The sequence below is a fragment of the Leucoraja erinacea genome, unplaced genomic scaffold, assembly GCF_028641065.1.
Source record: "Leucoraja erinacea ecotype New England unplaced genomic scaffold, Leri_hhj_1 Leri_92S, whole genome shotgun sequence".
Taxonomy (NCBI): Eukaryota; Metazoa; Chordata; class Chondrichthyes; order Rajiformes; family Rajidae; genus Leucoraja; species Leucoraja erinaceus.
The window spans coordinates 198,993-222,006 of NW_026576872.1; the positions used below are offsets into that span (position 1 = coordinate 198,993).

Here is a 23,014-nt window from a genome sequence, read left to right on the forward strand (position 1 = left end):
GCACATTTTAAAATCTGACAGCAATTCACTGTGCACACCACCCACAGGTATCTGGGATGGTGGAAAGAGTCAATGGGGATTGCAAAACAAAATTACCCCGGAGGTAAATCCTTTTTCTGACAAGCAACTATGTTATAAAAAATTGGGGATGAAGAAAAATTCAATGGAGAAATGAGGATAGGATAGGGAGACTGAAAAGTCAAGGGGAGTCTGACTAATCATGATCAATGTCCAATTAGGGTTAGGTAACCAGGATTTTGGTAAACAGAAGTCTTGTCAGAAAAAGGGAAAGTAAATTACAAAGAGATGTCTTTGAAGATGAAATATTATATACTGCTGGTAAAACAATGTTTTTGTATATGTACTGCTTGTAAAACAATGCTTTTTGTATGTGGAATGTGTGAAGTTAGAAGCAATGAGCAATGTTGTGTGTCGCTTTAAGACGTTTGTCCTTTAAAATGTAAATTGACAAAGTTTATGGTGTGCACCGTTAAGAAACAGGCATGAATGGGAGGGGGAGCTATACTTGATGGATAAAATGTGTTGGTTGATTACAAATCTTTTGAACCAAGGTTAAAAAAAAAGACTCATCCCGATTAAAGTGTTAAATGAGATTGGAAATGTCAAAATTACAGAGAAAAGAAAATGTATTATTGATTACTGATTCTGAATGAGTTCTTTTGGGAAAGATTGTTTTGATATGATAACAGAGGTTGTCTTTTAAAATGTAAATGAAGCAAGATTACTGTTTTCAAGCAAACAAAAAGATGTTGCTGTAGCATGTGCTGTGTGAGAGAAATGAAGGTAGATGAAAAATTGTCTTATGACTTAAAAAAGGAGGTTTGAGGGAACTCACAATGAGGGATAAAAGGTGAGAAGATAAAGTAGATTGGGGAAGAGAACATATTTGGAGAATTGAATATTTAGGTGGGGAGAGCCTCTTCGGATATAATCGGATTAAAGAATAAATTCACAGGGAAGTGTTAAGAAGGAACTGGAGATACTGAAGGATCAAAGGTAGACAAAAGTGCTGGAGAAACTCAGCTGGTGAACAAGATTTACACCTTTTTATTGCCCCTAGAGAGTGGGGGGAAGCCACCTACAGGCCCTGGGCAATTAACTAATTATGTACGGTCGGCAATTAACCTATGTCTTGCCAGATCTACATTCCCAGGTTGGAGGAGCTTTGCTGGGAGCCATAAAAACTATACGATGATGGTGCTGGGACAAGGAGAAATTGAAACTGTATTGAAAAGAACAACCAAGTGTTGCTAACAACATGAACTGCTGTAAAGATGAAAGATCATCGTCGCTGGATACATTTGATTGACTGTGAACAGTTTGTGGAAACAAGGACGATGGGCTATTGATGCTCCCTTTATTCTGGGGTGGCCCAGCCCACATGGACTGAACTTTCTTCAGAATGGCAAACTTGCGGACTAACCTACATTTAAAGGATGGTACACGCCTCCTTTTAAAAAAGATTGAAGTCAAACATGACAAGCACAGCAAAGATACCCTGACTACAGACAGTAAGAGGTCTGCAAAGGCCAGTTAAATCTACCTGTTTTTGCCACAACCAAGGCACTGGTGCATTTTTAGGAAACAATATATTTGTGACAGGGCATTGTTATGTTGCAAATGCAGTGCCACACAAGAGAAGCATGAACCAGTTACACCAGCACACAGGGAATTCCAAATTAAGCCGAATAAAGGCTGAGCAATTTTTATGATCCTTTTCCTGTCCTATGGTAGTATCTTAGTGTCGCATCCGGGGGAGGTTGGTGGCCATTTAAAATGTTTGGAGGGACTTGTGGAACGATTGTCCACTATGAATTGATTGTGTTACTAGTGTACTATTAATTTGTCTGATGAGATGCTTATGGTCTATCGTATGTACTCAGCAAGGACTGTAGTTGTTATCAAAATTTTGATAAAAGGATGGAATGATGAAGCCGAATTTTAGTTAAAAATATAAGAAGATATTAAATTGACTTCTGGGCTAGCTTACAGCTTATATTTAGTGTCAAATTAGGCTTGCCTTAGGTTGTGGGTGTGTGAGATAATAAATCCTATAACATTGGAAAAGCTAGAGATATCTTTGAAGTAAGATGCCATAAACCAAATGACCAATGTTTATGGGGAGGAGGCAATAAAGGAAGAGAGAAATAGCCAGTCACATCTTTGTAAACAAATGACCTATGTTTATGAGGGACCAAATGACAGAGGAAGCAGTGAAAAGAGCTAGGGTGGTCTATTTGGACCTAAAGCAAATGGCCAATGTTTTTAGTATATCTTGTACCATGTAAACAAAAGGTTTGATGTGATGCATTCTGTGGAAACCTTTTCCTGTACCTCTGACCATGACTAATGTCTGTGGAATGTGATAAGGGGACAAAAAAACCCTATTTAAGGCAATGTAATTCTGTTGTTCAGAGAAGGTGGCTGAGGACAGTCAAGTGTCTGTGTTGGTCACTTGACTGGAATTCTCCCTCCCTTCCATCGGCCGATGTTAAGTAAAGTTTTGAACTGGTCTACCAAACAGTTTGTGTGGTGTCTGTTTATTAAGAAGCGAACCTGGTTTAGTAGTTATAAAAGTAGCTTTTTCAGTGGCTTCTCAATGGTAAACATCATCAGCAGCTACTGCCCCTGTCCATGTGGACATCACGGCCAGCAGGAACAATGGAGAATCCGACGTTGGGGGACCGACATGAGGCATATAAGATTATTAAGGGTTTGGACACGCTAGAGGCAGGAAACATGTTCCCGATGTTGGGGGAGTCCAGAACCAGGGGCCACAGTTTAGCCATTTAGAACGGAGACGAAGAAACACTTTTTCTCTCAGAGAGTTGTGAGTCTGTGAATTCTCTGCCTCAGAGGGCTCTGGATATTTTCATGAGAGAGCTAGATAGGGCTCTTAAAGATAGCAGAGTCAGGGGATATGGGGAGAAGGCAGGACGGGGGTACTGATTGGGGATGATCAGCCATGATCACATTGAATGGTGGTGCTGGCTCGAAGGGCCGAATGGCCTCCTCCTGCTCCTCTTGTCTATTGTGAGGGAGGGGGGAAGGACAGTGGACATTGGGGGACCAGGCAGAGGAAGGGGGAAAGAATAAAGGGGTCCTGGCGGGGGGGGTAGTTTGTAACTTTATGTGGCGCTATTCGCAAACCTTGGGTACGCGAGCAAAGAATCTGACTGTGACTTGCCACGTGTGGTAATGACGTATTCATACCTTCATTCATTCCTTCATTCCTTCCTTCATTCCTACATTCAATCATTCCTTCATTCATCATTCCTTCATTCCTTCATTCATTAATTCCTGCATTCACAAAATCTCAGCTGGTGACAGCACAATGAAGATCGATTGGAACAATGAGACTCGTGGTGGGGCAACGGTAGAGTTGCTGCCTTACAGCACCAGAGACGCGGCTTCCATCCCAACTCCAGGTGCCGCCTACAAATACAGAGTTTGTTCGTGACCTGCGTGGGTTTTCTCCGGGTGCTCCGGTTTCCTCCTACACTCCAAAATCGTGCAGGTTTGCAGGCTAATTGGCCTGTAAATTGTCCCTGGCGTGTGTAGGATAGTGCTAGTGTACAGGGGTCGGTGCGGTGCAGACTCAGTAGGTCGAAGAGCTTATTTCAAGAGTCAGTATAGTCTAGACTGTTTTATTCTCATATATCCCAGATAGAACACCGAACTTGTTGCTCATTCATTGTTCATTATCTCTCTATATCACTGTCTATATCTCTCGTCTCCCTCTCCCGTGACTAGTCTGAAGAAGTGTCTCCACCCAAACCGTCACCTATTCCTGTTCCCCATGGAGGCTGCCTGTCCCGCTGAGTTCCCACTTGCTGATTTTATCGGCAACTGCCAGAATCATTGACTGACAGATACTTCAACGTGATGTGTCGCGATGAAGTATTGACGCGCGGTGAGTTTTCAAGTGTCGAAGCATTTTTTTTGTCACCGCCTGATTTTGAAAGGACAGGCCCTTAACTTGAATGAAAACCTTGCTTGCAGCAGCACAACAGGATATGTGAACGGAGAACACTGTAAAACAATATAATAAACGAGAGAGAGAGAGAGAGAGAGAGAATAAGTTCTGTGTGAGTTCCGCGCTGTGTCGCTAAAGAGCCACACTCACCACACCAGCCTCTGGGTTTCTCTTCCGCCCGTTGCTGAAGGTGGAAGCCAGCGTGGAGGAGCAGCTCTCGTCATAGAGCGCAGTGCGACCGTCGTTGATGGCCGAGTTGATGGAGATGGTCCACATGCTGGATGCGTAGCCATCGCAGTTACAGTCGTCGTAGCTGCCCCCATCTCCCGAAGCCCACACGTAAATACTCCCCCTGCCGTTACGACCCTGACCAACACAACACATGAATCAGTTTAGATTATTGTCCCGTGCACCGAATGACAGCGAAAAGCTTTTGTTGAGTGCTAACCAGTCAGCGGAAATACCATAGATAACACGAGGAGTTGAGTATAGGAGCTAAGAAGTCCTCCAGCAGTTGGACAGGGCCCTAGTGAGACCACACCTGGAGTATTATGTGCAGTTTTGGTCCCCTAATTTGAGGCTATTGAGGGAGTGCAGCATAGGTTTACAAGGTTAATTCCCGGGATGGCGGGACCGTCATATGCTGAGAGAATGGAGCGGCTGGGCTTGTACACCCTGGAGTTTAGAAGGATGAGAGGGAATCTCATTGAAACATATAAGATTATTAAGAATAATCTGGCTCGAAGGGCCGAATGGCCTACTCCTGCACCTATTGTCTATTGATTGCAATCAAGCCGTCCACAGTGTACAGATACATGATAAGGGAATGACGTTTAGTGCAAGGTAAAGCCAGCAAAGTCCGATCAAGGATAGTCCGAGGGTCACCAATGAGGTAGATAGTAGTTCAGCACTGCTCTCTGGTTGTGGTAGGATGGTCCAGTTGCCTGATAACAGCTGGGAAGAAATTTCAGGATACTTTCAAGAGAGAGCTAGATGAGGCTCTTGAAGATTGCAGAGACATGGGATATGGGGAGAAGGCAGGAATGGGGTACTGATTGGGGATGATCAGCCATGATCACCTTGAATGGCAGTGCTGGCTTGAAGGTCCGAATGGCCTACTCCTGCACCTATTGTCTATTGTCTATTGTTGTAGAAAGGAACTGCAGATGCTGGTTTAAACGGAACACAGACACGAAATTCTGGAGTAACTCAGTGGGGCACATGGCAGTCTGTCCCGCTGAGTTCTTCACTGTGAAGAAGGGCTCAACCCAAAACATCGCTCATTCCTTCCCTCCAGAGATGCTGCCTGTTCCGCTGAGTTACTCTGGCATTCTGTGTCTATCTTTGGGAAGAAATATTGCTCTATCTTTCAGAGTGGCCACGGTGGCGCAGCGGTAGAGTCGCTGCCTTACAGCGAATGCAGCGTTGGAGACCCGGGTTCGTTCCCGACTACGGGCGCTGTCTGTACGGAGTTTGCACGTTCTCCCCGTGACCTGCGTGGGTTTTCTCCGAGATCTCCGCTTTCCTCCCACACTCCAAAGACGTACAGGTTTGTAGGTTCATTGGCTTGGTGTAAATATAAAAATTGTCCCTAGTGGGTGTAGGATAGTGTTAGTGTGTGGGGATCGCTGGTCGGCACGGACACGGTGGGTGGGCCGAAGGGCCTGTTTCCGCGCTGTATCTCGAAACGAAATAAACTATAAAAAGGTTACACAAAAAAGCTGGAGAAACTCAGCCGGTGCAGCAGCATCTATGGAGCGAAGGAAATAGGCAACGTTTTGGGCCGAAACCCTTCTTCAGAACCCGTCTGAAGAAGGGTTTCGGCCCGAAACGTTGCCTATTTCCTTCGCTCCATAGATGCTGCTGCACCCGCTGAGTTTCTCCAGCTTTTTTGTGTAACCTTCGATTCTCCAGCATCTGCAGTTCCCTCTTAAAAACTATAAAAAGGAACTGTCTCTGAATCTGGAGGTTCCCATTTTCACACTTCGATACCGTTTGTATTCACCTGTCCATCTGTCAGGTATGATAATTGCTCAATGTACAGCACAGAACCACAGGAGGAGAGCAGAGCATCTGTGTGTTTAGTTTACAGATAACAACAAGGAAATACACTTAAGCCAGACACTAAATGCTGGGCTAACCCAGCGGGTCCAGGCTGCGTGTCTGGAGAAAATGCAAAGGTGACGGTTCTGGTCAGGACCATTCTTCAGACTGACAGTCAGAAAAGACGGGAACCAAGAGATATGAAAAGCTGCAAATAACAAATGAATGAAAGATAAGCAAACAATATAGATCACAGGCAGCAGCAACAATGACCAAGGAAAGGTGGAGCCCACAATGGTCCGTTGTTGGTGGTGGGGTAGGTGATAACGAGTTATACAGACAGTGAAACTCAACAGGACAACAATGAAACTAGTACGACAATGACTCAGGTGGGAGGAGAGACGGAGAGAGAGGAAAAGCAAGTGTCACTTGAAGCTAGAGAAATCAATATTCATACCACTGGGTTGTAAGCTGCCCGAGTGGCCCTTCAGCCCCCCTCCCCCCCGGCCAATGCTATCCATCGGTCACCCATTGATGCTTAAAATAGGCACAAAGTACAGGAGTAACTCAGCTACGGTTCCTTGTAGGTTAGTCGGCCCTCGGTGAATTGCCCCTCGTGTGTAGGGAGTGGGTGCAAAAGTGGTGTATTACAGAACTAACGTGATCGATGGTTGCCATGGGCTCGGTGGGCCGAAGGGCCTGTTTCCATGCTGTATCTTTCAATCAACTAAGCAATCTTGCCCTGCTTCCAGTATATATTTCCAGGGGGTATCCAGCCCTTCTATACGTACACTCTGGAGTTTAGAAGGATGAGACGGATTCTTATTGAAACATATGTTTGTTAAGGGTTTGGACCCACTAGAGGCAGGAAACATGTTCCCGATGTTGGGGGAGTCCAGAACCAGGGGCCACAGTTTAAGAATAAGGGGTAAGCCATTTAGAACTGAGACGAGGAAACACTTTTTCATACAGAGAGTTGTTAGTTTGTGGAATTCTCTGCCCCAGAGGGCGGTGGAGGCCGGTTCTCTGGATGCTTTCAAGAGAGAGCTAGATAGGGCTCTTAGATAGCGGAGTCAGGGGATATGGGGAGAAGGCAGGAACGGGGTACTGATTGTGGATGATCAGCCATGATCACATTGAATGGCGGTGCTGGCTTGAAGGGCCGAATGGCCTCCTCCTGCACCTATTGTGTATTGTCTATTGTCTTCATATCAGTGTGGGAGATTGGCGTCTTTGTGCAAAGTTATCGGCGGCTCAACAATAAATCCCCTGACCCCAGGACTTACCTTATTGACCCCATCGGCCATGGCCTGCAAGGTCAACTCACGAGGTCCATCTACAGTTTTACCATCGTCAGTGGGTCCCCAACTAGCACTGTAGATGTCTATAACTTGAGGCATGTGGCTGATGGAAGATGCTTCAATGATGTCCGTCATGAAGGGTTGGTCCAACATACGAATGCCTAGGAGATGTTTAGTTTAGTTTAGAGATACAGCGCGGAAACAGGCCCTTCAGCCCATCGAGTCTACACTGACCAGCGATCGCCCCATTCATACTAGTTCTAAATGTTATCCCACTGTCTAATCCGCACCCTACACAATAGACAATAGGTCCCGCTATCTTTAAGAGCCCTATCCAGCTTAAGGAAAGTATCCAAAGAACCGGCCTCCACCGCCTTCTGAGGCAGAGAATTCCACAGACTCACAACTCTGGGTGAAACTGGGGGCAATTTACAGAACACAATTAACCTACAAACCCGCACATCTTTGGGGTGTGGGAGGAAACCGGAGCACCCGGATGAAACCCACGTGGCAACTGGGAAAACGTGCAAACTACACACAGACAGCACCCGAGGTCAGGATCAAACTTGGGCCTCTGGGCTCTGTGAGGTGGCAGTTGTGGATAGAGTGGATGTGGAGAGGATGTTTCCACTGGTGTGAGAGTCCAGAACCAGAGGCCATAACCTCAGAATTAAAGTAGGTACCTTTAGAAAGGAGATGAGGAGGAATGTCTTGAGCCCGAGGGTGGTGAATCAGTGGAATTCATTGGCACAGAATTCTGTGGAGGCCAAGTCAGTGGATATTTTCAAGATGGAGATTAATAGATTGTTCATTAGTGCGGGTGTCGGGGGTTATGGGGAGAAGGCAGGAGAATGGGGATAGGAGGGAGAGATAGATCAGCCATGATAGAATGGCAGAGTAGACCTGATGGGCTGAATGGCCTAATTCTGCTCCAATCACGTACGAACTAATGAACTCGACAAGCTGCGCCTTTGCTTAGTTTAGTTTAGAGATGCAGCGCGGAAACAGGCCATTCGGCCCATTGAGCCAGCACTGACCAGGGACACACTAGGGACAATTTACATTTACACCAAGCCAATTAACCTACAAACCTGCACGTCTTTGGAGTGTGGGAGGAAACCAGAGATCCCGGAGAAAACCCACGCAGGTCACGGGGAGAACGTGCAAACTCCGTTTAGACAGCACCCGTAGTCAGGATGGAACCCGGGTCTCCGGCGCTGTGAGGCAGCAACTCTACCGCTGCACCACCGTGCCGTCCTTGGTTTAACTTTGCTTTTCACGCAGAAATTAAATGTTCGGTTGGTCCTTCGGTTTATTCGGACTGCAGGTCCGTGAAGAAACGCCTTACCTGCCACCCTGGAGGAGTACGCCACCCCCACACCACATATGTTGTTATTGGCCGCTGCAGAAACCTCCCCGGCGCACCGCGTTCCGTGGCTGCACGAGAAAATCCCAAACAAGGTCAAACAAGGAACTGCAGGTGCTGGTTCACAAAAACGAAAATCACAAAGTACTGGAGGAACTCTGCGGGCCAGGCAGCATCTCTGGAGAACACGGAGTGGTGACGTCTGGTGATGCTTTCAAGAGAGGTGATGCTTTCATGAGAGAGCTAGATAGGGCTCTTAAAAATAGCGGAGTCAGGGGATATGGGGAGATGGCAAGAACGGGGTACTGATTGGGGATGATCAGCCATGATCACATTGAATGGCAGTGCTGGCTCGAAGGGCCGAATGGCCTACTCCTACACCTATTGTCTATTGTCTATTCAAGTAGGGTCAGTACGTGAATGGGAGTTTAAAAGGTTTTTTATTATTTCATAAAATAATTTGCAGCCTCAGAATTCAAGGACGTTCCTTCAGGAAGGAGATGGGGAGGAATTTCTTATTTGGTGGGTGTTGAATCTGTGGAATTCATTGCCACAGAAGGCTGTGGAGGCCAAGTCAGTGGATATTTTTAAGGCAGAGATAGATGGATTATTTTTTGTATGGATGTGGGGAGAAGGCAGGGGAACGGGGTTATGGGGAAGAGATAGATCAGCCATGATTGAATGGTGGTGTAGACTTGATGGGCCGAATGGCCTAATTCTGCTCCTATCACTTTTATGAACACGAATTTATTGGCAACCAAGACATCCAGTAGCCTTAGTGGACCGAGCGCAGGTCACGGGGAGAACGTACAAACTCCGTACAGACAGCACCCGTAGTCGGGATCGAACCCGGATCTCCGGCGCTGCATTTGCTGTACCGCTGCACCAGCACGACCGCCCGCGAACCATCCTACAAACAACTACCCTCTTCTCCCACCTCCCCCATCACCCCCCGAAACGTTTCTCCATCGAGGAGCCAACATCCCGCAGTTCCCCGCGTGGACTACTTGATTCCAGCGGGACCAAGCGTAGTCTCGGCGACTAATTTGCCAAAACTTTGCACTTTGTTCCAGCAACGCCTATTGGCTCTTCCAGTTGTTACCCATTCCGTCTCCCCTTCTCTTTTTATCAAATTAAACTAAACTAAACTAAAATATCTGCCTAATCTCTAGGTATTGATTTTTTCGGCGACTGCAGGTGACCAGGATGTCGCCACATGTTCGCGGGGTGAAGTCTGTACGGTTGTGAGTCGTCTCCTCAAGTCGCCTACAGAGTCGTAACGTTTATCTGGTCGCCGCTGGATTTTGAAATGTTCAAAACATTTTGGCAACTGTGGGCTTGATGTTGTTGTAGGTGTGGATGTAGGTGGACGTCCTAATGGGTCGCTGGTTGTCGTTAGCTTGACGTCGACTAGGGGGGAGGTTGGCGTAGCTTGGCGCGGGTGGACGTAGGTTGGCGTAGACATTGCCGTGGGGGGGGGTCCAGTCGCCACTTTATCGGGGATCTGCTACCACTGTGACAGTCGCCAGCAGTCGCCGAAAAAAATCGCCCAAGTGGGACAGGCCCTTAAACTAAACCAAACTAGAGATATTCATAAAAAGCTGGAGTTACTCATCGGTGGGACCAAGCGTAGCCTTGGCGATCGTTTCGCCCAACACCTCCGCTCGGTCCGCATTAACCAACCTGATCTCCCGGTGGCTCAGCACTTCAACTCCCCCTCCCATTCCAAATCCGACCTTTCTGTCCTGGGCCTCCTCCATGGCCAGAGTGAGCATCACCGGAAACTGGAGGAACAGCACCTCATATTCCACTTGGGCAGTCTGCACCCTAGCGGCATAAACATTGACTTCTCCAATATCCGGTAGCCCTTGCTGTCTCCTCCCCTTCTCAGCTCTCCCTCAGCCCTCGGGCTCCTCCTCTTCCTTTCTTCTTCCCCCCCCCCCCCCTCCCCCCACCTGCATCAGTCTGAAGAAGGGACTCGACCCGAAACGTTGCCTATCTCCTTCGCTCCATAGATGCTGCTGCACCCGCTGAGTTTCTCCAGCACTTTTATCTATCTTCGATTTTCCAGCATCTGCAGTTCCTTCTTGAATGAGTTACTCAGCGGGACAGGCAGCATCTCTGGATAGAAGAAATAGGTGACGTTTCGGGTCGAGACTCTACTATACCATCTAAGCAGAAAAACAAGTCCTTTCTCTATATCCAGCTGCGAGATATTTGATCAAAAGGTACGTCTGAGCACATTTGTGAATCAGTAGCATGAAAAACATGACTTTAAACTCCCAGAGACAAATTCAATAGTAAATGGATGAAAAAGTATAATACAAAGTACTTTCAAATGCTTTAGTTAGAACGCGTGGTTAAGAAAATCAATGCCTAAAGATAACGCAGACAGATGGTGCTCTCGACTATCATTGATCACCATTCAGTTTCCTATCACATTCAGTCTGTATTCTCCTTCATACAAGCTTCCATTAGAGACTTCCTGAGCTCACAAGGAATGCCTGAGTTATGTATCCATCTACCTGTTAAACCAATCCTTCGTGTAGCGGGGATAGGGATAGGGATCATTGCTGCTGAAGTCGTAGCTGGCTTCTGCGTTCTGCAAGATAAAAAGAAACACAAGATGTAAACTTAAATGGATAAAATACTTTTGGTCCAGTTCAGTTTATTGTCACGTGTAACCGAGGTACAGTGAAAAGCTTTTGTTGCACGCTAACCAGTCAGCAGAAAGACAATACGTGATTACAATCGAACCATTCACAGTGTACAGATACATGATAAGGGAATAACATTTAGTGCAAGGTAAAGCCAGCAAAGTCCGATCAAAGACAGTCCGAAGGTCACCAACTGCTCTCTGGTTGTGGTAGGATGGTTCAGTTGCCTGATAACAGCCGGGAAGAAACTGTCCCTGAATCTGGAGGTGTGCGTTTTCACACTCCTGTACCTTTTGCCTGATGGGAGAGGGGAGATTCACGTAATCGGGAGAGACAAGGAACTTACAAAGATTGTCCCTAGTGTGTGTAGGGTAGTGTTGATGTGCGGGGATCGTTGTTGGCGTCGACTCGATGGGCCGAAGGGTCTGTTTCTTTAAACTAAACTTAAGGGGCTGTCCCATTGTACGAGGTAATTCAAGAGCTCTCCCGAGTTTAAAAAAATATCGAACTAGTGGTAAGTATGTAGAATGTACGTAGCGGGCACATCGAAGCTCGGGGACGTCTCTCAGCGGCTCGTAACGTTAACGGCAGGTACTCGGGAAACGCGGCAAGCTCTTCAGCAAATGTGAAAAATGTCCACGAGAGCCCCGAGTACCTACGAGCGGTTGTTACCGTAAATCTCCGAGTTCGAATCAGGAGAAACACGGGAGAACTCTTGAATTAGCTTGTACAGTGGGACAGGCCCTTGAGGCACAAAATACTGGAGTAACTCAGTGGGACAGGCAGCATCTCCAGATAGAATGAAGGGTCTCGACCCGAAACGTCGCCCATTTCTGTCCCGCTGAGTTACTCCAGTATTTTGTTTCTATCTTCGGTGTAAACCAGCACCTGCAGTTCCTTCCTAAACTAAAGGGCCTGTCCCATTTAGGCGATTGCCAGCGACTGTCACCGTAAAAGCAGTGACTGGACTCCCCCCACGGCAGTGTCTACGACAAGCTAGCACCTAGTCAAGCTACGGCAAGCTACCGACAACCAGCGACCCATTAGGACGACAACCTACGTCCACCCGCAACAAGCTACAACAAGCAACGACGCTGTCGGTGACAACTGAGGACAATTCAGTCGCCGGTACCTGTCACCGGTTGACGTAGGTAGTCACCAGTAGAATTCACCGAGTCGGCACCTGGCGACAAACTACGACAGCACCTACGTCAGGAGAAGACCAGCTACGTCAAGCCCACAGTTGCCGAAAGGTTTTGAACATTTCAAAATCCAGCGGCGACCAGATAAACGTTACGACTCTTTAGGCGACTTGAGGAGACGACTCACAACCGTACAGGCATCACCCTGCGAACATGTGGTGACAGCCTAATCGCCTGTAGTCGCCGACAAAATGGCCTGTGGGACAGGGGCTTAAAGGCACATTTCACTTCAGCTGATAAACGACACTTCCTGGGCTGCTGAAGCCGTCTGGGCAGCTGCTGCTCCTTGTTGGAGGTACCATGACTTCTATTCAATCCTCACTGTACTGTTAAAAACACCAATATATCTTCTGTCAGTCTGTCCTGAAGGCCACTGCTGCAAAAGTTATATTGATTTCATTTTAACTTGTAAAGGCCCCGTCTCACGGTGCGGGTCCACCCACGTGTGATCCCAAGTTTAAAACAAATCAAACTCGTGGTAATTGCGCAGAATTAACCTAGCGGGATCGTCGGAACTCGTAACGCTAACGACAGGTCCAACACTTTGGTCGTGACTGCCCATGGGATTCACTCAACGGCCAATACTTTAAACTGACATTTAAGTTAAAACGTCAATGTCAATGTCAGTTTAAAGTAAAGGCCGTTGAGTGATTAAATATTAACATTATTGTTGGAAGCAAAAAACTTGAGTAGAAACAGCTTTGTCCTTGTAGCTTTTTGATAGTAAAATGATACAGAATTTGACACTTGAGGAATGTTAGACAGGGAAACTGGGTGCATTTGTTCAAATAGGCAAGTGTCCAGGAGCATCTGAATGGCGAAGAGGGAGGAATTAAGGGACTGTCCCACTTACACAACTTTTTCAGCGACTTCCGGCACCCGTCATAGGTCATTGCAGAGGGAAAGATAGATCAGCCATGATAGAATGGCGGAGTAAACATGATGGGCCGAATGGCCTAATTCTGCCCCTACAACCTATGAGCTTATGAATGCATTAGTGAATGGGTCGGGGTGAATGGCTCGATTGTAATCATGGATTGCCTTCCCGCTGGCTGGTTAGCCCGCAACAAAGGATTATCAACGTACACCTGACAATAAACGAAACTCAACTCAGCAGGTCAGGCAGCATCGCTGGAAAACATGGAGAGGTGATGTTCCAGATCGGGACACTGCTTCAGATTCTCTTCACTGTCACCGGAGATACTGCCTGACCCTCTGAGTTACTCCAGCACTTTGTGTCTATCTTTGGTGCCAAACCAGCGTCTGCAGTTCTTTGTGGGATGCTCAGTATGGTTCAGCTGTTGGTGGATCAAGAGCCTCCTCAACAACAGCAAGATCTGTGTCCAGGGTAAAGTGAGGTTTAATGTGACAAGGGCAACATATGAACCTGCTGCTCCACCAGGCCCTGTACCAATCATCGCTCCCTGATCGAATTAGAAGAAAAATCACCAAACGCAATTGACAATCCCTAGTGAACCTGCCTCTGTTTCTCCAACACTCTTGTCGAATTACAGTGAAATTCCAAAACGGGTACATATGATCAGTTTGCCTTGCTGAAACCCAATCTGCTTCACGTCAAAAATAATGAAATAAAACGCAGTTCACTTAATTTTTCATATATATTTCTGGCAATTACTTTCACAAGAAATGTGTATTACTCCATCAGTGGACAAGGCGTTGAGAATCAGGAAATAATTGGGCTAGTGCCTTAAACTGGAGTTTAGAAGAATGAGGGGGGGGGGGGGGGGGACCTCACTGAAATGTACAGAATAGTGAAAGGCTCGGATAGAGTGGATGTGGAGAGGATGTTTCCACTGGTGGGAGAGTCTAGGACCAGAGGTCACAGCTTCAAAATTAAAGGACGTTCTTATAGGAAGGAGGTGAGGATAAATTCCTTTAGTCAGAGGGTGGTGAATCTGCGGAATTATTTGCCGCAGAGGCTGTGGAGGCCAAGTCAGAGATAGATAGATTCTTGATTAGTATGGGTGTCAGGGGTTATGGGGAGAAGGCAGGGGAGAGAGATCAGCCATGATTGAATGGTGGAGTAGACTTTATACTCCTATCACTTGTGACCTTATGACCCAAACAGTAGAACATAGTTTGTTATGAAAGGATTTCCATGACTTTAATTGAGATGTACCTTTGGAGCGTAGGAGGCTGAGGGGTGACTTTATTGAGGTGTACAAGATCACGGGGGGCCACGGATCAAGTATACACACACACAGTCTTTGTCCCAGGATAGAGGATTCTACAACTAGAGGAGATAGGTTTAAGGTGAGTGGGGAGAGATCAAAGAGGAACTTCAGGGAGGAACGTTTTCACTAAGAGGGTAGTCTGCATCTGGAATGAGCAGCCAGAAGAAGCTATCGAAGTTAATCCAATTAAGGTTTTTAAAGACATTTGTACTGATAGATGGACAGAAGGGTGAGGGATAATAGACTATAGGTCCAGGAGGAGGCCATTCGGCCCTTCGAGCCAGCACCGCCATTCATTGCACAGTTCCCGCTGCATCAAAAAATCCCAGAGTATTATAAAGGACATTTCCCACCTCGGACACTCCCTGTTTGAACTGTTGCCGTCAGGCAGACGGTACAGATCTACAAGGACAAGGCCAAACAGACTAAAAACAGTTTTTACCCCACTGCTATAAAAGCACTAAATGTAGCCGCCAAGGAACGCAGGGGCGATACATACTAAGGGACTGTGGTACACTGTGAAATCGACAGAAGGATGGAGGGTTGGGTGTTTATGTGTGGTGCTATTTTCGTGATATTTATTTTAGTTGTTTATCTTTTAATATTTTACCTTGTATGTATCGTTAGCTTTTAGAAATGTTTGAATGGTGCACTGACTGGCTGACATTTTTAAATTTCGTTGTACATGGTTCATGTTACAATGACAATAAAGAAACTATTCTAGAAACTATTCTATTGTGATCATGGCTGATCGTTCCTTATCAATGACCCGTGCCTGCCTTCTCCCCATATCCCTTGACTCCACTAGCCCCTAGAGCCCCTTAGATAAATGTTTCCTGCCTCTAGTGTGTCCAAACCCTTAATGATCTTATATGTTTCAATAAGATTTCCTCTCATCCTTCTAAACTATCCTTCTAAATCCTTCTAAACTTCTCTGACGGGGTTAGCACACAAACAAAAGCCATTCACTGTACCTCTGTGCACGTGACAACAATAAACTAAGCTAAACTAAACCAGATTATTCCAAAAATTCAGTCGTCCAAGTTAAGAAATTTCTCCTCATCCAAGTCAAATGGTTCAGCTCTTACTCCGAGGATAAAGCCTCCCTGGTTCTTCATAAGTTCATAAGTGAAAAGAGCAGAATTTAGGCCATTCAGCCCATCGAGTCTACTCCACCATTCAATCCATCTCTCCCTCCTAACCCCATTCTCCTACCCCTGACACCTGTACTAATCAAGAACCTATCTATCTCTGCCTTAAAAATATCCATTGACTTGGGCTCCACAGCCGTCTATGGCAAAGAATCCCACAGATTCCCCACCCTCTGTCTTCATTCCACAAAGATTGGACGGAGTCTCCTGACATTTACCGCGTCAACCAATCTCAGAATCTCAGGGATCGATGATACGACCAGCCATTCTTCTAAGCCTCAATGAGTATGTCCCTCCCCTCCTCAATAGCTTCTCAGAAGCTTATGAATCAGTCTTGTGACTTTGATGTATACGTTCTTCAAGGTTAATATCCATTGTCACAAATAAGCAGGCTGCAGCTAGAAGGTGTATCTCAGACATTTCCCTACTTTAGCACTCCTGGAAGCCTGCATTACAAACCAACCAACAGGCAGCCTGAAGCCACGGTCTGTGGAGCTCCAGCTGGCGCGGGATCTCTCGTTGGGGACCCCGGGAGGAGAAAAGCTCCCATCGCTGGCCCGCGGCCTACATCTACCACGGATGTGGCAGGGACTTACCATCCGGAGCGGGATCCCTCACCGGGGATCCCTGGAGAGAAGCTCTGACCGCCGGCCCTGCGGCCTGCACCATCTTGAAGCTGCGGTCTCCGGTGGGGAAGCACCGATTCAGGACTTACCTTGTCTGTACATCTGGCCGCCCGCAGCGGCAACTGTGGAGGGTTGTGGTCCCGACCACGGGGGAAAATGGAGGAGGACTGACTAAACTTTGTGCCTTCCGCCACAGTGATGAATTCTGTGGTGGAAATTTGTGTTAAATTTTTATTGTGTATTGTGTGTTCTTTTTTATTGTACCACTGCTGGCAAATTCATATCACTGCACTTCATTGTGTATGTGATGAATGCATGTGACTTGACTTGACTTGACCCTACTGTAGAGTGATAGTGATAGATCTATACAACACGAAAAGAGACTTCAGCTCACACTTCCCCTCTTTACTGCCTGTTCCTGATTGAATGGAAATGTTCTATAATTCATGAACAAAGACACGAGCTTCTGAAGACCTGCAGTTCCTCCCCTTAGAAATTATATTCTGTTTTGCTTTAGACTTTAGAGATACAGCGTGGAATCAGGCCTTTAGGCCCACCGAGTCCACACCGACTAGCGATTAATCCCTGTACACTACATGTACACACACACACATACACTAGGGACAATTTTACAATTTACCAAAGCCAATTAACCCTAGTACTGATATATTTGAATTAAGCTGAATTTTCCATTATATAATGGGAAAAGCCAAGGTTGTTATAAAATAAATCCAGTGATCTTTGATCAATTTAGCATTTATTCTAAGATGAAATTGAGAATACAAAGCAACTTTAAAACACATTATATCATTGACCTTCTTTAGTAAGCCTGGGGTTATATTTGACATTCAATATTTCACAGCTGAAAGGCCATTTCTTCCGTTGCAATAAATCTGATACTTGTTCAGACAAGACTCCGCATTGAAAAATGAAAATCTCCTCTAAGTCATGTTGAGAGAAATTATTTTGAAATCAGACAGTATCAGATATTCGGGATTAATGAATCAGAAATATCTGGTAGACAAAAATGCTGGAGAAACTCAGCGGGCGAGGCAGCATCTATGGAGCGAAGGAATAGGCGACGTTTCGGGCCGAGACTCTGATTCAGACTGAATCTCTAGGGTGTGTTTACTGTTTTGCTTATTCTGGAGCTATACTGAAGCAGGATTGTAATTTTATTTCATGTTAGTTTTGAAAATGTGTGCTGGTGACATCAATGTATAATTGCCTTTCATTATTCATTGTGAAAAAAGGAATTAGATTGCGGTATTTGTGTCGATGGAAGCTGCGAGGTGTTTAAGTGGAGCGGCTGAATGTAGCAGTGTGTACGTGGAAAAGCCGTTTACTGATGGTATCTCAGTGACTCCGCAGGTCAGTTTACAGTTTACAGTTCAGTTTATTGTCACGTGTACCGAGGTACAGTGAAAAGCTTTTGTTGCGTGCTAACCAGTCAGCGGAAAGACAATACATGATTACAATCGAGCCATTCATGTACAGATACATGATTAGGTGACAAATGTTGTAGGGGCAGAGATTTAATAGCGTGGAGCGATTGTAAAATGTGTTTGTAGATCTGCTTCTGTGGCTAGCACGCAATAGACAATAGGTGCAGGAGGAGGCCATTCAGCCCTTCGAGCCAGCACCGCCATTCAATGTGATCATGGCTGATCATCCACAATCAGTACCCCGTTCCTGCCTTCTCCCCATATCCCCTGATTCCGCTATCTTTAAGAGCCCTATCTAACTCTCTCTTGAAAGTATCCAGAGAACTGGCCTCCACCGCCCTCTGAGGCAGAGAATTCCACAGACTCACAGCTCTCTGTGTGAAAAAGTGTTTCCCTGTCTCCGTTCTAAATGGCTCACCCCTTATTCTTAAACTGCGGCCCCTGATTCTGGACTCCCCCAACATCGGGAACATGTTTTCGGTTCACCGAGTCCATACCGACCAATGATCGCCCGTTCACACTCGTTCCTTCTCATCCACTCCCTACACACTAGGGGGCAATTTACAGAGGGCCGATTAACCAACAAACCCGCACGTTCTTTGGGATGTTGCTGGAAACCGGAGCACCCGGAGGAAACCCACACAGTTGCGGGGTGAACCTGCAAACTCCACACAGACAGTACCTGAGGTCAGGATTGAACCTGGGCCTCTGGTGCCGTGAGGCAGCAACTGCATCACTGCAGCACCCATCTTGGTACCTGTCCCATGCAACATGAGCCGCCTTTCAGAGATGCCCAGTGTGCCGTTCCGTGACGTGGAGAGACGTGCACTGTACAGGCTGCTCCTGCACCCTCTCCACTTCCTCACCCTCGTCTTCCGTCCAGATACACCCTGGCGGCCCGTGTCACCACCTGACGAGGGGAGCGGTCCCCAGTGGAGGTCTCTGCCCCTTTACATCGGGGACCTGGGGTGGAGAGTGTCGCACAAAGCAGTGGCCTGTAACACGTCCTTGAGCCGGTTCATGGACTTGTCCCCCGTCTGTTCCTTCTGCGGTGAGGAAGAAACCGTGTTCCACGTCTACGTGCAGCGTGAGAGGTCGCAGCCCCTATTCGAGTATCTGAAGGGGCTGCTCCTCAAGGTTTGGCTCCACTTTAGTCCAACGCTACTGATTTCTGGGCACCCGGTACAGAGGGGGGAGGGTCGGGAGCGAGGAGGGGTGGTCTGCTCCTGGGCCTGGTCAAGATGGCCATTCGCCTGGTCCAGGCAGCGGGCAGGGGTCGGCTGCCTTCCCCTAGAAATGTTAATATTTAAATTTGATAACTTTGTTTATAAACTACTAATATAGGCATTCTTTGATCCTGTTACTAATTTGTATTTTTGTTTGTTCTGAATAAAAGCATTTTGTATTAAAAATAAATCTTGGTCCTTGTGTCATTTATCAATTAATCGACATTTCATAACAAAAGTTATAATAAAACTGACAGGGAAAGCTATTGGGTACTTACATAGTTGTCTGCTAAGTCAGGGTGTAAGTAATCGATCCCTGCAATTAAATAATAAATAGGTTAAACTATTGAAGGTTGAGGATGGCGAATTTCCAAAGCATTAACCAGCTGAGCTACAAACACCGTGGTATACAAGGCATAATCGCACATTCATGCTGTAGAAGCAAAGAACTGCAGATGCTGGTTAATACACGAGAAAGAAAGACACAAACATAGAAACATAGAAATTAGGTGCAGGAGTAGAGGCCATTCGGCCCTTCGAGCCTGCACCGCCATTCAATATGATCATGGCTGATCATCCAACTCAGTATCCCGTACCTGCCTTCTCTCCATACCCCCTGATCCCCTTAGCCACAAGGGCCACATCTAACTCCCTCTTAAATATAGCCAATGAACTGGCCTCAACTACCCTCTGTGGCAGAGAGTTCCAGAGATTCACCACTCTCTGTGTGAAAAAAGTTCTTCTCATCTCGGTTTTAAAGGATTTCCCCCTTATCCTTAAGCTGTGACCCCTTGTCCTGGACTTCCCCAACATCGGGAACAATCTTCCTGCATCTAGCCTGTCCAACCCCTTAAGAATTTTGTAAGTTTCTATAAGATCCCCTCTCAATCTCCTAAATTCTAGAGAGTATAAACCAAGTCTATCCAGTCTTTCTTCATAAGACAATCCTGACATCCCAGGAATCAGTCTGGTGAACCTTCTCTGCACTCCCTCTATGGCAATAATGTCCTTCTTCAGATTTGGAGACCAAAACTGTACGCAATACTCCAGGTGTGGTCTCACCAAGACCCTGAACAACTGCAGTAGAACCTCCCTGCTCCTATACTCAAATCCTTTTGCTATGAAAGCTAACATACCATTCGCTTTCTTCACTGCCTGCTGCACCTGCATGCCTACCTTCAATGACTGGTGTACCATGACACCCAGGTCTCGCTGCATCTCCCCTTTTCCCAATCGGCCACCATTTAGATAATAGTCCAAAGTGCTGGAGTAACTCGGCAGGTCAGGCAGCATCTCTGGTCAACTTGGATAGGTGATGTTTCAGGTCGAGAAGAAAGGTCCTGACCCGAAATGGCACATAATTTTAGACGTATTTTTAAAAAGGAGATGAAGAGGAATTAATTTTGTCAGAGGGTGTTGAATCTTTGGAATTCATTGCCACAGGCGGCTGTGGAGGCCAAGTCAATGGACACTTGTCAGGTGGAGGGTGGCATATTTATGATTTGTAAGGGCATCAGGGGTTATGAGGAGAAGGCAGGAGAATGGGGTTGAGAGTGTAGGGTGGATCAGCCAATGGTGGAGTAGACTTGATGGACCAAATGGCCTTGTTCTAGCTCCTAGAATTTATGAGATGCTGCCTGACCCGCTGAGTTACTCCAGCAACATGTCCAAGATGGACTCCAGTCTCTGCTCCACTCACTGGTAGCAGCCACTTGTGGAGCAAAACATGTCCATGTAATGACTTCAGAATGGCAAACAGTTACACAGAGATTAGCAAAGATGCCAAAACACAAAGCTTCCCCTCCTCAAAATACATCATGTAGTGAAAGTGTTTGGGTGGCCAACTCTCTCTCTCCCAAACAAGGGACAAGAGGTCAAAATACGGGACAAATTCCCCACGGCGATTCGTTGACCGACTGGGCCGTGTCTGGGTGAATGATGAGTTGGCCCCGGGTGCTGGACTGTACACAAAGCCCAGCCGGCGGGGCCAGCTGAGGAGTTTTGGCCCGAGCCGCGCGATATCGCGCGCAAAGTCCGGCGCCCCGTCCAACTCGTGAACCGATGATCAGCCGTAAGAAGGAGGGGGTGGTGGTGGTGTTGGTCAGCGAAGGTCCGAAGGTCGGACAGCTGGCCGGGCTGCCGACCGACCGACGGGGCCACGGGCGAGGCGCTGCTGCTGCTGCTGCACTCCACGGGCTGCACTACGTCGGGACGGGTGAGGCAGGGCCGGGCGCGGCGCTCCGACCCCTCAACCAGAGGAGTAGCAGCGGTCAAATATGGGACAAGGAGGGTCCCTTATGGGACAAACCAATTTAGCCCAATGTACGGGACGTCCCGGCTAATACCGGATTGTTGGCAACACTATAACCGTCCACAGGCATTGACCCGGAGGTGCAGACCGTCGGGAGATATTCTCATTTAGCGCTTACCATCATCCATGATTGCAATGGTGACTCCTTTCCCCGTGTAACCCAGTTCCCAGGCCTCTGCCACATTGAGGTCTAATCCAGGAGTTCCATCAATTTGCCCAGTGTTGACCTAATGCGACAAAAATATGAAAGAGGTCTTGTTATTGGCACCAGCCGTTCCTTGGCATTACACGCCAGCGTTAACTCTAGTCACCACCCGCAAGTGGTTTTCATTACGTTTTAGTTTTATCGATACAGCACGGAAACAGGCCGTACTGCCCACCCAGTCCATGCTGACCATCGACCACTCATTCACGCACGTTAGGGCGCACGGTGGCGCAGAGGGAGTGTTGCTGCCTTGCAGCGCCGGGCACCTGGTCCTGGCTCTGGTTCTGGTTGATTACTGCGCAAACAGCGGTTATCTTGCGCGGGTCGGAGTGAGTAGAGTAGCGTTTACATTTTGAAGTCGGCCTTTCTGACCAAGTTGAGGAGATCTACTTGCTCAATCCCCTTTTTAAATGAATTAAGATCGGGAGCAGCACGTGTGTTGGGTGGTAACATTCCATTCCTTATCGTCCTTGGGTAAAGAGAATATTGGTAGCAACGTTGATGATGTAGGGACCATTAATTTGTCTTTTTCATGGCGGTTGCTGCTCTGGGATGACGGGACATTTGATGGCGTGATTTTGTGAATCTCCTTGTAAATTGCGATAAGTCTTAGCCTGGTTCTGTGGAGCTCTAGGCTATCCGCGGAGTGGTGGGACTTTCATATGCTGAGAGAATGGAGCAGCTGGGCTTGTATACTCTGGAGTTTAGAAGGATGAGTGGGTATCTCATTGAAACATATAAGATTGTTCAGGGCTTGGACACGCTAGAGGCAGGAAACATGTTCCCGATGTTGGGGGAGTCCAGAACCGGGGGCCACAGTTTAAGAATAAGGGGTAAGCCATTTAGAACGGAGATGAGGAAACACTTTTTCTCACAGAAAGTGGTGAGTCTGTGGAATTCTCTGCCTCAGAGGGCGGTGGAGGCCGGTTCTCTGGATTCTTTCAAGAGAGAGTTAGATAGGGCTCTTAAAGATAGTGGAGTCAGGGGATATGGGGAGAAGGCGGGAACGGGGTACTGATTGGGGATGATCAGCCATGATCACATTGAATGGCGGTGCTGGCTCGAAGGGCCGAATGGCCTACTCCTGCACCTATTGTCCATTGTCTATTGTCTGTAGGTTAATTGACTTGGTATAAATGTAAAATTGTCCCTAGTGTGTGTTAATGTGCGGGGATCGCTGGTCGGCGTGGGACTAGGAGGGTTGACGAACCTGTTTCCGTGCTGTATCTGTAAACCAAACCAAAACTAAATAATGGGGGTAAAATTGTATAGAACTTTTCTATCTATTG

At 47.0% G+C, this 23,014-nt stretch overlaps 1 protein-coding gene across 1 annotated transcript in view; it reads right to left on the reverse strand.

Moving 5' to 3' along the window:
- pcsk2 (proprotein convertase subtilisin/kexin type 2) overlaps positions 1-23,014 on the reverse strand; it is a 65,160-nt gene that overhangs the window by 9,334 nt on the left and 32,812 nt on the right. Inside the window, exons 4-9 of the mRNA XM_055631817.1 lie at positions 21,639-21,747; positions 19,488-19,525; positions 11,233-11,309; positions 8,690-8,778; positions 7,327-7,502; positions 4,148-4,363 (exon numbers count right to left, since the gene is read on the reverse strand). Of these exons, the coding sequence (XP_055487792.1) occupies positions 4,148-4,363; positions 7,327-7,502; positions 8,690-8,778; positions 11,233-11,309; positions 19,488-19,525; positions 21,639-21,747 (705 nt within the window). The remainder of the gene's footprint in view (positions 1-4,147; positions 4,364-7,326; positions 7,503-8,689; positions 8,779-11,232; positions 11,310-19,487; positions 19,526-21,638; positions 21,748-23,014) is intronic.